The sequence below is a fragment of the Myotis myotis genome, unplaced genomic scaffold (assembly GCF_014108235.1).
Source record: "Myotis myotis isolate mMyoMyo1 unplaced genomic scaffold, mMyoMyo1.p scaffold_m19_p_9, whole genome shotgun sequence".
Classification (NCBI taxonomy): domain Eukaryota; kingdom Metazoa; phylum Chordata; class Mammalia; order Chiroptera; family Vespertilionidae; genus Myotis; species Myotis myotis.
In genome coordinates, this window is record NW_023416401.1 from 65,825,665 (window position 1) to 65,842,274 (window position 16,610).

At 43.1% G+C, this 16,610-nt stretch overlaps 1 protein-coding gene across 2 annotated transcripts; it reads right to left on the bottom strand.

Moving 5' to 3' along the window:
• Positions 1–2,787: 2,787 nt before the first annotated feature.
• On the bottom strand, positions 2,788–15,454 carry TRMT6 (tRNA methyltransferase 6). Of its 2 annotated transcripts, XM_036322130.1 has the most exons (11): positions 15,153–15,454; positions 11,939–12,066; positions 10,305–10,414; positions 9,745–9,836; positions 9,539–9,622; positions 9,162–9,286; positions 7,295–7,653; positions 6,609–6,694; positions 5,913–6,015; positions 5,721–5,807; positions 2,788–4,416 (listed from the first exon to the last, which is right to left on the bottom strand). In XM_036322130.1, exons 1-11 carry the CDS (start codon positions 15,278–15,280, stop codon positions 4,225–4,227), a joined length of 1,494 nt encoding a protein of 497 aa, XP_036178023.1. In that variant the 5' UTR covers positions 15,281–15,454; the 3' UTR covers positions 2,788–4,224. The 2 variants fall into 2 exon arrangements, with proteins under 2 accessions (XP_036178023.1, XP_036178024.1); XM_036322131.1 differs by lacking the exons at positions 10,305–10,414; positions 15,153–15,454.
• Between the last annotated feature and the right edge of the window lie 1,156 nt (positions 15,455–16,610).

Sequence of the window (16,610 nt, forward strand, 5' to 3'; positions counted from 1 at the left end):
CCTGGATAATGGGAAGAACTCAGGATTGGGAATCACATCTGGTCCAGAAAGATCGCTGAACCATCAGGGCCTGATTTCTACTCTGTAAGGCAGGGATGGGGAACCTTTTTTCTGCCAAAGGCCATTTGGATATTTATAACATCACTCTCGGACCATACAAAATTATCAACTTAAAAATTAGCCTGCTATATTTGGTCGAACATTTAATTAATCCACTCCTAATGCTTTGGCAGGGTAGGAGGTTAGTGGTTGAGCATCGACCCATGAACCAGGAGGTCACAGTTCGATTGCTGGGTTGCAGGCTCGATCCTCATAGTGGGTATGCAGGAGGCAACTGATTGATGATTCTCTCTCATCATTGATATTTCTCTCTCTCTCTCTCCCTCTCCATCCCGCTCCTTGAATCAATAAAAATATATTTTAAAAAAATAGAAATCAAGGATTGCCCAGGGCCACCAACTTCTTTTAATTACAATAATATATGTTTAATGTGAAAACAGCAAGTTAATGACGAGAACACTCTGGTTGCTGGGTTGAGATAAGGCAGTGGGGAAGTGAGGGTGGAGATGCAGAAGCCAGTAAGGAGGCCACTGCAATAATCCTGGTGGGTCATCGTGATGGCTGGGACCAGGGTGATGGCCCTGATGGTGGGAGTAGTCACCCTCTGACCTATTTTAGAGAGACATGATAGGTAGGGCTATTGGATTTGGTGTGGCATGAGAGAAAGAGGCGTCACAGATGATACCAAGGTTTTAGGCCTGAAGAACAGAGGTGGGAAGACTGCAGGAGGGACTGTCCTGGGAGGGGAGGTATGAGGAGCTCAGGTTGGGGGTATGTTGAGTTTGATATGTGACCGGACACCAAGTGGAAATGTTGAGTTGGGTATATGGGCCTGGACCTTAAGGAAAGGTCTGTGCTAAAGACATACTGTGGGAGTCATCATCATAGAGATGGTATTTAAAGCCTTAAAACTGGGCGAGATCACCTCCTTTTTTATAAATGAGCCAAAGACGGCCTCTCTGCATTAGCCCCGTAGGTTATTTCTTCACTGTAGGCTGAGAAGTATTAGTTCAAAAACCTGCCAGGGCCAGATACAAATTTTACACATCCGTTTATTTTTAAACATCATCCAAATGAACAAATGTTTAGACATTTTGGACCCACCTGCCTACCTCTGCAGAAGTACACCTGGCATCTGCTGGCCGTTGATAAGATAGTCTAGTGCTTATAAAACCCCAAGCCTTGTAAGTTATGGCATTTTTTTTGCCCCTCAGAGCTCTCAGACCCAGCAACCCCCTGCCACACTGCTGAGCAACATTGGGACAAAAGGCACCTCTGACTCCCCTCTCCCTGGGAGTTCTCTTGTCCCGCTTCCCATCTGAGTAGCAACTCCAAGGTATAGCTTCTGGACAGATTTCTGCTGTGAGGGTCATCTCCCTTCCACCTTCAAAACCTGTCAGGTGTCACCCATTACACAATAAAACATGTGGGTGCTACTGCCACCTCATGGTCATATATTTTTCTTTCATCATTTCTCAAATCCTTCCATCTAGGGAGTGAGTGTAGACAAAAGTAGACAAAAAAGTGAAGAGGTGCAATGTTTTCCTAAACATTCATCTCAGAGGTGATGAGGAACCAGCAGCAGATGGAGGAAGAAAGGCTGAAAGGCAGGAGGGAAACCAGGAGAGTGCTGTCCTAGAAGCCACGGGAGGGAAACTGTAGCAAGCAGAGGGGTCAACCATTTCAGATGCTGCCAGCAGGTTTGGGGGGCCCAGAAGGATCACTTAAATCCATGGTCAGCACTTTCTTTTTAAAAATATATTTTTATTGATTTCAGAGAGGAAGGGAGACACATCAATGATGAGAATCATTGATAGGCTGCCCCCTCCACACCCCCTACTAGGGACTGAGCCTGAAACCCAGACATGTGACCAGGAATCCAACCATGACCTCCTGATTCATGGGTTGACAATCACTGAGCCACACCAGCTAGGCAGCACACTTTTTCTTAAAGAGCCAGATGGCACACACTTTAGGCTTTAAGGGCCATATGGTCTCTGTCACAACTGTTGGCTTCTGCCACTGAATGAAAGCAGCCAGGAACCATATCTATACACAAATTAACATGGCTGTGCTCTAATCAAATTTAATTTATGGGCACTGCAATTTGAATGCTATGTAATTTTTGCAAGTCACGAGACTATTCTTCTTTTGCTTTCAGGCCATACTGGCAATGAGCAAGATTAGACTTGTGGGCTGTATTTTGGTGACCCTAACTTAAATCAATCACATTTTTTCCTTTTTGCCTCCTCTCTTCCTTGAGTCTGTTACCGTATGTTTAGACAGGTTTTCAAACCACAAATCATCAGTTCTCAAAGTAAACTATATTGAGAGGAAAATAACTTTCAAAGGTTAGGGTTAACTTGCTGCTATTGCATGAGATCAGTCCACAAGTCAACCCCAGGGGCAGCTCGGTGGGCACACAGTAGTGCAGAACAGCAGACTGAATTGGATAGAATGGAACTTGGGAATGGGCTGAGTCCCAAGGAGGAGATGGTTCTAACAGTCACCAGTGGAGACCAGCCACTACTGAATGAGTCTATGCACCGTTCCCCTTGACCAAACTTAACTGGTTGTATCTGGGTGACACCTGCAAGGATTGTTTGCAAAGACAAGTCTAGTGAGGTGCCACTCAGGACATGTTTTCTTACAGACCATGTGTCACAATTGGCCGAAAGCCAGTGAATGCGGTGTGACAGACGGCATCATTAATGTCAGTACAACAGATCCCAGTAAAAACACTTTTATTCTTTGAAAGCAATTGTTTTAAGAAAAAAGAATCAGAACTGTACCTGGTAATCACACTGGCCATTATTAAAATAGTGCATGCTATTAGGAAAAGCTTTTTTTTCTGAGATGCTCCTGGCTGATGATTTGCATCTGTACTCTAACGATGTGAACAATACGTACACACAATGAGCGTATTTAGTGAGCAAGGCTCGTGGACAAGAGCCTTGGCTGACTTGAAATACTTTTCTTGGCTGCAGCAGATGCCCAAATAATGTGATTATATTTTTTCAGAGCTTAAAAAGACTAACCAACTAATCATGCCAGAGCTCAACAAACCAGCATTAATAATCACCAAAAAGGCACTTTAAAATACATTTGACAAGGAGTGACACTAATGCAATGAGAACTGGTCTAAGCCCTGTGCTAAACTTTGTCAGAGTCATAGGGATAGTGCATCCTGTCTCCGTGTGTATGTGTATATATATATAAATATCTATATATATGAATATATACCAACATCCATATACAGCAGGTCCTCGGATAACATCGGTTCATTCAGTGTAATTTCATTATAACATTGATGAGATGCCGTAAGAACTTAACTCTTGTTTCTATGAACTAGCCTATGGTAAAAGTGGTTTCAGTATACATTGTTTTTGCTTCAAGTCACAGAATCTACTGACAACGTTAAATGAGGACTCACTGTACATATATTTGTGTATACAATTATGTATCTCCATAAGTCTCTGGGGAGGGAAAAAACCCTTTGTTTCCTTTAATTGAATAGTACTCCAAAATTCTAGTCACTTTATTTAGAATAAAGAATGAGGAGATTGGTAAATTAATACAAAAAAGCACCCTACTACACCTTTCTATCAACAAAAAAAGCAATAAAATAAATACTTGACTTTCCTAGGTTGTCAACTATTAAAATAAAACATCTGGCATTTTAAGTTTCTTCCACTGCGGGAAGAGGGTGGACATTTTTGGTACTGTAAATCTAACACACACATCAGTATTGCTTAGGTTGCAGAGAGTGGAACAGGGAAATTTTTCCACAAATTCCTTCCTTAAAGTACCCACCAAGTTTTAACTATGCTGTGTTATTCTGCTTAACACATAAACAAAGTCTTGTATAAATATATCTTTAGGATGTCTAAATTCTCAAGATATCTGCATGGAGTACTAGAAGTACTTAGTGTATTGCTGTGAAATAAACAGAATTGGCCATATCTCAGCCCACTGCATACCCAGGCCTGGGTATTTTGGCTCAAGGTTTTGACAGACCAGATCCATCTGTCAGAGGTGAACAAAAGGCTTACTTATCTTTCTCAGGAACAAGTGTACAGACATAATCTTATTCTTAGGACATTTAAAGTTTACTTCCTAACTGCATAACGCCTAAGAACAAAAATCAAAGCAACTTTTGAAAGGTTAAGAGTCAGACTCTGGGCATTTCCGTTTTTTAGCTGCTGGTTCTTCAGTCTTGCGTAATTCTAAAGTGCTTGAGTTGGATTTGAGACCAGGGTCTGCTTTAAGGTTGTCCATGGTGACAGTGAAGCCTGAGAGAAGGTACCCCCCACCTCCACTCATCAGCAGTTTGGGATGACTTCGATCTGGTAAAACCTAGTCAAGACAGAAAGAGAGGCACTCATGTTTTCCTAAGCAGGTGAAGTACATGCTAACAATATACATGCCAGAAACCAGAATTTAAATGACACAGATTCTCTTGAACATTTAAATGAGCCAATTCCTAAGGAGCTCCACCCCTTAAATGATTGTTAGTAAAAGTACCGAAATTGGTTTAAGTGATTTTCTTGTGAAAAATAAAACTGAAGCTGCTTCTCTTCACCCTGAAGCAAGTTTCTGGTGGCAAATGGTTTGTGCAGTGCTCTGGGTCTGGATGCATCATGGCCAATGGTGGGGCTTGGGTCCATGGAGATGGACATATGCCAGTCTCCCTTTCCTATGCCCTGTTGACTCTGACAAGACTTCTCTCCTGCTACCACAGCTAAATAACGATGGCTGCCCTGGAGGGCAGGACGGCCCAGGGCAGTAGCGTCCTATAAAACAAGCAAGATGTCCAAGCAGCAGGGCAGAGCCTGGGGCAGCATGGGGGTGTTCCCTCAGCTCTTTCAAGAGGAAACTGGCTGTGAGGATTTCAAGCAGCATAAAGCTTCTAGCAGCTGCTCCTTTGGGATCTGCTGGAGCCCTCACTCCCATGGAGGCCATGGCTGCTCCAAGTTGATAACTGGGTATGGCTACCAGGACGGCACCATTTCTGCCCAACACAGGGCTCCTTTAGTGGGAAGTTTGCTCTGGGGCTCACGATGATCCTGGCTGGCACTTTCTCAGAGCAGCACTGCAGGTCCTTCTTCCCCTACCCCTGTGCCCCCTCTTTTCATAGGCACCAAACCGGCATCATGGTCTGACGACTCTCCCTACCTAATCCTGTTCCCTCTCCCCTTATCTTTCAGAGGCATTTTCCCTGAAAAAAAATCTCTTACACTTCTTATTCCATCTTGACATGCGCCTTTCCAGAGGACCTGAACTGACACGGAGCCCACTAATAATCCTGAAACTTGCTGCAAAAATATCTGAGCAGAGATGGGAGGGTCACTTTCCCAGCTTGGGGATTTTGCTATTGTCAGTTGTTTCCCCCACAGTGATCTTGAGGCCTTGAGTAAACACAACCAGAATGCTTTGCATATTAAATGTTCCTAGAGTTACACAGTAACAGACCCTGACACGAAAGGAGAAAGAAAGGGTCAGGAAAGATCAGGGCCCTTTCTCTGAGTCATAGCCGTGAGAGACAGTGTCACCTCTATAGACAGAAATGGGGATATCTGTATTTGACAACTTCTGGCACGACTGCAAGCAGCCAGAGACTCTGGCGAGCAGCTCCTGGGACTGGCTGTAAGAACACGTACCTGGTAATTTCTGAGCCAGGTTTCAGACAGCCTGAGGTTGATGACCCCTCCTCTTTCCCGCAGTTTTGTGTAGCATTCCAACAAAGGCTGAAGGCACAGAGAAAGTTCTGTTAAGAATTACTGCTAGGACCACACAATTTGAGAATCAATATTCGGATACAAGAATTCCCCCCCATTCTGTTTTAGTATTACCTCTTTATACTGGCAGTAGACCACGAACGGCCTTGAAGGGGCCACGAAGTCCAGCAATGATAGCAGCAGTGGAGTGGGATGGAAACGACTGGCTACAATTAAACTGCAAGAAAGATGTTGGATATGTTCCTCTCTATGCTCCCAAAATGGAGCATAGGTTTCAAAATACATCTAAAATGATCATGTGTTTGCATGTCTTGCACAAAGAGGAGCTTTATATACATTCCAGAAACTCCAAATAAAATTATGAGCTTTTAATTTCTAGAAAACAAACTGAATTATAAGCTCTCATGGAGCCTGGCAAGTCTAAGTAGCACTTAACATTCTTGATTTTTAAAAAATCATCTAGAAACAAATCCAACATCATGATGCTGGCTTTGCAGGCAACAGAATCTCTCTCTCTTTGGCAGGACTCCCTAGCCCTCGCATTAGCCAATTTCAAATCAATCTGAATGCCCCACCATCCACAGCCCTAGCAGATGCACCATCATAGGAGAAATTTCAAATATCTTTAAAAACTCTGAAACCAGTCCAATTTCCCACTTCTACCAGATGCAGCCCTTTCTTTAAAAACCCAAGACACAATTATTCTCTCTGCTCCCATTAGAATCAAAGCAGACAAGCAGAGAATGCTAATCTGTTGGAGGCAGAGCCCACGTGCAGCAAGGTGTTGCCCGCATTCTCTCATCAACGCACCCATCTGCGTTCCTTTCACTCAGCAGAGCAGCAGCCTCTAACTGTCTTCTCCTCTGCTCTTCTTGTCTCCTCTGCTTTTCCTGAATCTTCAAGAAAAAATGAGAAACCAATGTACTGAGGTCATTCAGTCAGGCTTATGGAATCGCTGGTTTGCCAAAACATTTTAACAATATTTATCAACTTGGACTAAAGCAGCGGTTCTCAACCTTTCGGCCCTTTAAATACAATTCCTCATGTTGTGACCCAACCATAAAATTATTTTCGTTGCTACTTCATAACTGTAATGTTGCTACTGTTATGAATCGTAATGTAAATATCTGATACGCAGGATGGTCTTAGGCGACCCCTGTGAAAGGGTCGTTCGACCACCAAAGGGGTCACGACCCACAGGTTGAGAACCGCTGTCATTGCTAAGGAAGCTGAAAACACACAAGACAGCCCATTGTGTTATTCAACCATCGTTAAACTACTATATACAACATTTCTGTATCATAAAACTCCATCTCAAAGATTATATTACACACGTGTGCACCCACACACATACTCTTTCTCCATCTGTTGTGTGTGGTATTTATTATTTTGGGAGCTGATGCTGCAAAGCCAAATCAAATCTCAGTGCTTAAACAAAATTAACTGAGGTCCTGAGGGGAATATTATGAGGGCAGTGGGGACTCTAACATTCTTACATAATCCTTTTTGCTTCCTCTCTCTTTAGGATCCTTATACTCTGGGTCTTGAGAGACACTTTCCATCGTTTCTTGTTCTTTGGGGTGAGTGCTCTCTGGGGCCTCTGCCATGCTGTCTTCGTTCTCTTGTTCTGGAGTCTGTTTTTCCTCCAGTGTGCCATTACTTTCTTCCACTGAAGCACTGTCTTTTAGCTCTGAAGATAACATCTCGGCAGAAAATGTTCCTTTTAGGAGACTGTCCACTTTGTTGAGTGGGAATTCATAAAGACCACTGAGGAATGATTTTGGAAATCCAAAACATGTTGTTGCTGCCCGAACTGGGCCACCTCCAGGATACAGCTGAATAATGGAACCAAAACCTGAACAGACAAAAGAAACAAACATCTCTTGAAGAAAGTGACTCTAGATCAGCGGTTCTCAACCTGTGGGTCGCGACCCCTTTGGGGGTCGAACGATCCTTTCACAGGGGTCGCCTAACACCATCGGAAAACACATATATAATTACATATTGTTTTTGTGATTAATCACTATGCTTTAATTATGTTCAATTTGTAACAATGAAAATACTTCCTGCATATCAGATATTTACATTACGATTCATAACAGTAGCAACATTACAGTTATGAAGTAGCAACGAAAATAATTTTATAGTTGGGGGTCACCACAACATGAGGAACTGTGCTAAAGGGTCGCGGCATTAGGAAGGTTGAGAACCACTGCTCTAGATTTTGCAAATCCTCATGGCCCTCCACAGTAAGAAGACTCAAGTTCTCTCTACTTGACTCTGTTCAGAGTCTGACAGATGATGGGAGTTTGGAGTCTATGAGTACTCCCAATGGATGTAATATAATTCCCAAACAGATAAACAGGAAGTTTAAACAAGCTTACCTCCACTTGATACTATTGTAAAACCCTGTGATTGTGTACATTTGGATATCACATGATTGGTGACTGATTCTCAGCTTCCCCCCAGCCCAGTGTCATTACTTTCAAACAAGGTGGTTGAAAATTTTTTTCTTTTTTAAAATATATTTGTGTTAATTTCAGAGAGGAAGGGAGAGGGAGAAATAGAAACATCAATGATGAGAGAATCATTGATCAGCTGCCTCCTGCACACCCCCCATTGGGGATTGAGCCTACAACCCAAGCAGGTGCCCTGACTGGGAATTGAACTGTGACCTCGTGGTTCATAGGTTGATGCTCAACCAGTGGGCCACACAGGCCAGGCAAAAGTTCTTAATCTTCTATGGGTCAGAGAAAGAGCAGGCAAATCAGCCCTAACCGGTTTGGCTCAGTGGATAGAGCGTCGGCCTGTGGACTGAAGGGTTCCAGGTTCGATTCTGGTCAAGGGCATGTACCTTGGTTGCGGGCACATCCCCAGTAGGGGTTGTGCAAGAGGCAGCTGATCGATGTTTCTCTCTCATCGATGTTTCTAACTCTCTATCCCTCTTCCTTCCTCTCTGTAAAAAATCAATAAAATATATTCAAAAAAAAAAGAACAGGCAAATCAGCCTATGTTATATCTTCCAGGAGAGAATATATCCTTAGTATTTTTCCCACTCAATTCAGACCAGTAAGATGAGCACCAGCTATCTGAGTTTACTGAAATCATTGCCCTGGAGGTCTTAGCCAGCCACAGGCTTGAGAGCCATCCCCACTGCTCCTGAAGCTGGGAAGGACAACTGGGTGCCAACACAGCACAGGCTGGGAGATGTGGGCTGTGCAGCATGGTCCTGGGGGCTGGAGCTGTGCAAGCCCAAGTCATTTCAATAACCTCACAGGAATTCAACCTCACTTTCCGTGAGATTACGTTTTTTATTTTAGACTCCTCTACTCAAATCATGAACTTGAAAATGTTAAAACTTACCTCCCATTCGTTCCATCATAGCACCCAGCACTAAGCCTGCACACGTTTCCATCACAATCATTTTATTGCCAGCACGAATGTTTCCCAATGTCAACATCTGGGCTAGTGTATCATATCTCATGTGGCTAAAATAAAATAAATTTAAAAAGAATGATTCACTCATTTTAGCTAAGCAAGTCCCATTGTTTTAATCATCATTTTTCAAGACTTGTTTCATTAAAAGTATGTTGATTATCGAGGCAATAGTAAAAAGAACTTACAGTTTCTGAGGTAGAATACTTTATTCAGGTGAGCAAGTTTTTCACTTTACTTAAAATCATGACTTTCTTAAAGATAAATTTTCCCCCAATTATACTTTTGAAAGAAACAAAGCGTACTTAATTTTCCCAGGTTCTCTGGCATAATACATAATTGAAAGGATGCGGGTAGTTGGTTTCACAACAGTAACGATGGCTTCATATCTGGGGCAAGAAAAAAACAGAGCGCCAAGTTTAAAAAACTGGTTTAAAATATTTTATTTTTAATAACATGTTTTTTAAAGCTACAAAAATGTTCAATGTTTCCTTTTCAAACAAAAACTTACTTCTTTTTCTTCTTTTTTATATATTTATCTTGAGCAAATTCTGTCTTGTCTCGGAATGTTGTGCTATTTTCTATTAACTGCTGAACTATTTCCTATAAGAAAAGAAGCAGGCAGATTTCCTGATATTTTATTTTAGGTTTCTTACCCCAGAATGTAGACAAATGTCTGATTCTCCAGTCCCTTTTCCATAGAAGTCCACATGGATGAACTTTGTAGTTTTTTACTCTATCTAGAATTTGTATTCAAATACAAGTACTTTATAACTCCATTTAAACCAAGATAAAAGAACAGAGATATACAGTAAAAACACAAGAGAGGGCAAGGCAACTGTCATTCTTGAAGACACTAGCTGAAAACATTGCTGAAAATAAAGTTAAGCTCTAACAGGCGCTAAGTTATTAAATGAAATTTTTGATATACTGAATTGCATGTACATTCCAAGCTATTTCTAACAAGTATGCAGTATTTTTACATTTTACCTTGGGTAAATTCTGCTTTAAAAACCAAGCAATTCCCTAAACACCAAACAAAAACAAAACACAGTATCCTTTGAATATTACCTCTCCTTTAATGCCCTTGTCCTTTAAAGCTTTTATGTCATCTTGAGTAAGTTTCTGAGATTTCCCATCATCAACTATATTTCGATTATCAGTGCCCGCTTCTTTGGTCTCTAAGGAAGGAAATTGCTTTATGACATTTATGATCTGAAATTATTTTAAAATCTTCCTTCTTCTAAGTTCATATCCACAACCAGCCCATCAGTCACTCAAATTTGCCTTCCAGTTCCACTGGAATGTACATGCAAATTTTGCCTTCCGGTTCCACTCCAGACTACCATCCTGTCTAGCCATGACTACTCCAATTCTCTAACTCACCTTCCTGCTCCCACTCTTGCCCTGTTACAATACACCTGACACCAGAGTTCTCTAAAACGCAAACTGGCTCATTTATTCTGATGCACAAAACCACAGAGGCTTCCTCTCGCAATTAGAATACAATCCAAAGATGACCTGCAAAGTTGTGTATGATCTGGCTCCTGGTTATCTTCTTTTGGCCTCACTTTTTGACCCCCATACTCAACCACATTGCCCTTCTTTCTGTTCCTAAGCCCCTAAGCATGGTCCCACAGCAGGGCAATGGTACCTGCTGCTCTCTCTGCCTGCAATGCTCTTGTGACAGATGTGAGTGGCTGGATCCTTTCCATCACTCAGGGCTGAGCTCTATCATCTCAGTCAAGTCTCAGCTCATCCAATCAGCCTCCATACACCTCCCTGCTTTGTCATCTTCATAGCACACATCACCATCTGGTTTGCTTACCTACCAGATTATTTTTGGTGTTTCCCACTAATCAATTTTATGGCATGATCCATCTCATGAATTGCTATAATCGCAATGACTAATCATTTCTGGAACATATCTGGTACTTAATAAAAATGCAGATGTTAATTAAAAAATATTTAATGAACTGGTTTGAACCAGAACTTTAATAGTATTTTAATCATTTACTTTTAAAATTACTTAAGAATATTTATTTTAATATTCTTTTATATTCTTATTCTATTATATTTACTTTATTTTAATAAAATATTTTAAGTACATCTTTTTAAACAAATATTAAGTATTTCATTTTAATTAATAATAACAGCTAAAATTATGGGGCCTTTACTATAAGCAAGGTACTATTAAGAACTTTCTATATGTCATGTGACTGAATGCTCACTATAGTCTAGGCATTAAATGTTTATAGCCCCATTTTACAGATAAGGATATAAGACTTATAGAAACCAATTAACTTGCCCAAGGTTACAAGGCAAGTAATAGAGCTGAAACTTCAACCTAATCAGCCAGACCTCTTAACCTCCACCCTATTCGTAAACTACCTCAAAGCTTTACTCAGCTTCTGGGCAATGAAAGGGCTCTGCATCTGCGCTTACACTGAAACAGCAAGGACTCATGGAATTAAATGCCTGGCCCAAGGTCAGAGAGTGAGTTAACAATGGGTTGGAGGCAGAATCCAAGTATCTCGAAGCCAAAGGCAGACCTTGCTTCATTCTACCAAGCTACAGTTCTTATAGATTATGAGTTTAGACTTCTTTGGAGATTTGCTGGACTAGCACTTTAGAACAAATTGGGGGTGACAGTTTTCTGACTAATAGATCAAGAACACCTATTTCATACACCCAAAGTAGTGCACCTGGAGTAGGCTCTTCCTTTTTCTTCGTAGGCTGAAGACTTCCTCCACTGGTCACTTCAAATGTGGTTCCATAACTATGGCCAATGACGTTATCCAGATAGAACCACTGTTTTTCAAAAGTTACTTTTCTGGGGAAGAAAATGCAATCATTAGCTACATCTCATTTGCACTCTGAATAGAAAAGATACGTTTGATCTAGTTTACTTTAAAACTGGTCTTCACAAAGGATGATCTACAGCATTATCTCTGAACACGAGCTGACAAATGAACTAGAGCGAATCAGGTTGTGGCAGAGACATAACATTAATGAAGAAGCCAAACAAACATTTATTTTGGAATGAGAAACAAGGGCAAGACATTCCTCTTCCGAGGCAGTGGTGTGACTCCAATTAGCACCGCCGACAGGATGTCCAAACACAGCCTTGCAGACTTCCTAAGTGGCATAAAGGGTTGCCAAGATTGCCAGGCCGCTGGACACACACAGACACCTCTTGCAATTTACATAAGAAAATCTCAAAACGAAGCAATCATTGAGGTGATGGGGATTTAACTAATTCCCTAGCCTACGTGGCCATTTTCTTTGAAACTTATCGAGTAAAAGCAAATTACATTTACAAATAAACCACCCTGATTTTTTTTTTTCCAGTGAGAATAACATTTATTGAGAATGGCTGATTGCAAACAGATTATTATCTTATTACAATTTTATCTTATTTATTTTTAATTCTCACCCAAGGATATTTTTCCATTGATTTTTCAAGAGTGGAAGAGAGAGGGAAAGACAGAGAAATATCAATGTGAGAGAAACACATTGGTTGATTGCCTCCTGCACGCACCCCGATCGGGGCCCGGGCCGGGGAGGAGCCTGCAACATAGGTACGTGCCCTTGACCAGACTGGAACCCAGGACACTTTGGTCCACAGGCCGAGGCTCTATCCACTGAACAAAACGGCTAGGGCTCTTATTACAACTTTAAAGAGAAGTTCCACAAAAACAAAAATCTTTCCTTTCTTAAGAAGAAAACTAACATCCGCTGAATGTCAATCAGGGGCTAGGCAGTATATGCTAGCTGCTTCATACTTTTTTATTTAATTCTAGTAGTAATCCTGGGGCACCATATTTCCAGATGAGCAATCTGAGGCTCAGGGAAAAGTGTCTTGTCCAAGATTCACAGTTAAAAAATGGGAGCAGGGATTCAAATCCAAGTCTGCCTGCCCCCAAAGCCTGGTTCTTTCCCCTATGCCACACAGTCTACCCAGGAAAGACCAATGCATCTCAGGATGCTCAGGAGATGGCACACGTTGAGAGAACTCTGAATCCAGGAAAGTAGGGCCCAGTCAGAGGGGTGTGGGGCCAAGGCTTCACTGGAAAAGAGTGGGATTTGCAAGTCTCCTTCTAGATACCCAGGATTGCTTCTGCCCAACCAGATGAGGGTAGCACGAAGGGAAGGGAGAATCTAGCCTGGGATTTAGCTGAGCGTAGAGGGTCATTTCCTAAATAAAACGTAAACTAAAGCTGTGGCTTCTGGTAAGGAAAGTGATGAAAAGTGTTTGCAAATTTTAAAAAAATCCTAAAGAGTACTTTTTAGAAAAAAAGATGTTGCTGACTGTCTCCTTGTTAATAAAAAAAGTTCTCGTCTAAAAGGGAACATTATTAAGAAGCACACTCAAACAACCACATTTCAAAATTAGGCAACTTAAAAGGACAGTATGGAAAAAAGAAGTTTCACTTGCACAGTCATTATACAGTTGTATAACCTTGAGATCATTCATTGAACTTACAACCTAGGAATGTTGCTGCTCTACTAAACTTCAATTGAAAGTTTAAATAATTATTACTGGCACTTTCCAAAACTTATGTACTTGGGAGCAAGCACACATTTCTAACCAGATATTCGGGGGGGGGGGGGGGGCGGAGGTACTGGTTTCAAGAATACAAAAGTACAGTAGTGATGAGGGATATATTATAAAATTTCTCTAATTTCAACCACCAAAATGAGTATTTTATCCACGGAAAATTTTAAAAATGTCTAAAAGCTGGTGTAGATATTATATTTCTGGACTAAAATCCCTCCCCACTTGTATTTCTTTTCTTTAGCGGATTGGTGCTTGTGCAAAAAGCTCGGTTGTCACCATTTGGTGCTTCGGGACTATTATTAGATTATTTTCTTACGCTATTTGTTTCACGTTCGATACCAGTTTCAAAGAAGTAAAGTAATTCATCTGAACTGAGCACTCACCAGAAATCCTAAGCCTCCCAATCCCTAGACTCACGGTCTGCTAGCTGTTCTCTTGACACTGCATGGAACTTACTGCTGGGTCAAAAGTGTATAACAACCCAACTCAAAAGAAAGCGTGGCTGTACTTTTCAGATAATTAACCAATAACCAAAACACCCCAGTACATTTCCACCATTAAGAAGCAACTGGGACTTCACAACCTCACCACCCCTGCTAAAAGTTATGCAAAATCCCCACTTTTCTAATACCAAATCAGAGAGATTAATTAATCTGCAGGTTCACAAACCAAACCTAATTTCAAGTTCTGAGACCTTGAGCAAACTAAACTGCCTCTGGGCAATTTAACTTTTCCAAGCCACGCATCCCTCGATGTAAAATCTGAAATCCTAGAGCGATCCCACACTCCACAGAAAGTTATTCAGTGTAGACAGGCAGTCCTTTTGGACGGAGAGAAGAGCCCAGAAGACCACCGAAGGTCGGAGAGGTTTCATTTCTGTGGGAGTGATCCTGGCTGAGGGATTAGGGAGGAACACGGGCCTAGGGGAGAGGGGGTTGGGGGGAATGGGCTGAGAGGCAAGGATGAGATCAGAGGGTGAAGAGTGAGTTCTGTGAGAAAACAGGAGAGAAGGTCTTAAGGATCTACGGGGAAGAACCCCAGGACAGGGAGTGGGGTGAGCACGCTGGTGGAAAAGGCACTCTGTGGGAAGACTGAGAAGGATGCTGAAGGCAGAGGGCCGGGTATGAGACCATAGAAGGGGGGACTCTGTAGAAAGACAGGAGGGAATAGGAAGACATTGAGGGCCAAGGATGGCATCCTGGGGGGCGGGGGGGAGGACATCACTAGAGAGGTTGTTGGGGATGCAGAGAGCCAAGAATGGGACCCCGATGGGAGGGTACGTGGCGTGGGAAGACCTGGAGATAGGGGGTATCTAAAGGATGGGGCATTGGGCCCCTAAGGTCAGCGACCGGACTCACTTTCTTCTCTGAACTTGCACTGCTTTGAACACATCTTCCCGTTTCAGCACCACGAAGTCGCCGTCGCCGATGCGGTGGTCCCCGGGCTGCGGGGGCTGTGGGCCCGGCTGCTCCCCTGAGCCCTCCATGGCGCTCGGCGGGTCTCCCGACTCCGCAGCCTCCCTCCAGGTCCCCGCACCCGGTCCGTGGTGCTCAGCGCCCGCCGCGGCCAGCTTCCCTTCCCAGGAACCCAGAGGACGCAGAACCCTCCCACCGACACGGCCCCCACGTGCTGAGCGCCGCTTCCTCTTTCCGGTCAGACCCTCGGGGCAGCTTCCGGGAGCCTGGGGTTTTCCGTTTGGCCGAACGCCTTGATTGGCTGCACTACGTCCCGCCCCTCCCGTCTCGCCGCTCCTTGGGCGGAAGTTGCGTCACAGCAGCGCCAAAAACAACTTGGAAGACAGCTGGAGCGCAGCTGGAGGCGGTGCGCGTCTCTCCCTCGTAGTGGAGACACAGGTCCCTGAGCTGCTCCGACGGATGAGACTCGGCCCCGCGCGGGGACGGTAGGGGAGCTGCCGCCGAAGGGAGCCGCGGAGCGTGGGCCGGGGTCGCCCGAGGACTCGGAGTCTCCTCGCGGCCCCGCCGTGCTTCTCCCCGAGCGGCAGGGAGAGCCGGCCGGGCGTGAAGGAGGAAAGCTTTCGGGTCCCTGGTCTTTGTCGGTAAGGACTTAGCCTGAGGAGGCCTAAGCGAAGGAGGGCATTTAACGAAGCACAGCGGGCCCACGATGGCTGGCCCCTTTGCTTATTTTCTAGCCCTACTTCTTGCATTTGTGTTGGAATTTTCCCCAGTTATGTTCACCCCCACGACCTCATTGAGGAAGGTAGGGCTCCAGCTGGCGAGTCTGAGACGAGGCTTTGAGCCCAGTACTGCCACCAAACAACTTTGATCTGGATCAGTTCCTCTGGGCTTTACTTTCTTAGCGTGTTCTGTGGTCTAGACAGTTATCAAAGCCCTGCCTTGCCCTAACATCATGAACTTGTTTAGTTATTAACTCACTTAAATCCCTTTAAAGAAAGATCCGGATACCCGCTCTTGTAAGGAGTTGCACTGCTGTATACGGATGTATTATTTTTATATTTAGGATATGAATTGTTTTTTTTCTTAAGACTATTATTTAAAACCGTTTTAGGTTTACAGCAAAATTGCACAAAGTACAAAGCGTTCCCATACACATCTCTACCCCTCCTCCCATACCTTCCTGTTAGCATCCTGAATAGCTACAAATTTGTTGAAGCTGATGGGCCAGATTCATTACATTATTATTAGCTAAGGTCCATAGTTTACATCAGGGTTCTCTCTTTGTGTTGTACAGTTCTATGAGTTTGTTTTTTTTTCAGTTCCATGAGTTTTGACAAACACATAATGTCACATACCCATTACAGTATCATACCAAATGGTTTCACTGCCCTAAAAATGCCT

What these genes read in the sequence shown, in the direction of transcription:
- TRMT6 (XM_036322130.1), bottom strand. Translation starts at nt 15,280, where the DNA reads ATGGAGGGCTCAGGGGAGCAGCCGGGCCCACAGCCCCCGCAGCCCGGG. An exon ending in ATAAAAAAGAAGAAAAAGAA is followed by an intron (nt 9,623 to 9,744) that starts GTAAGTTTTTGT and finishes TTCTTGCCCCAG; the next exon opens with ATATGAAGCCATCGTTACTG. An exon ending in TCTACTGCCAGTATAAAGAG is followed by an intron (nt 5,808 to 5,912) that starts GTAATACTAAAA and finishes CTGTGCCTTCAG; the next exon opens with CCTTTGTTGGAATGCTACAC.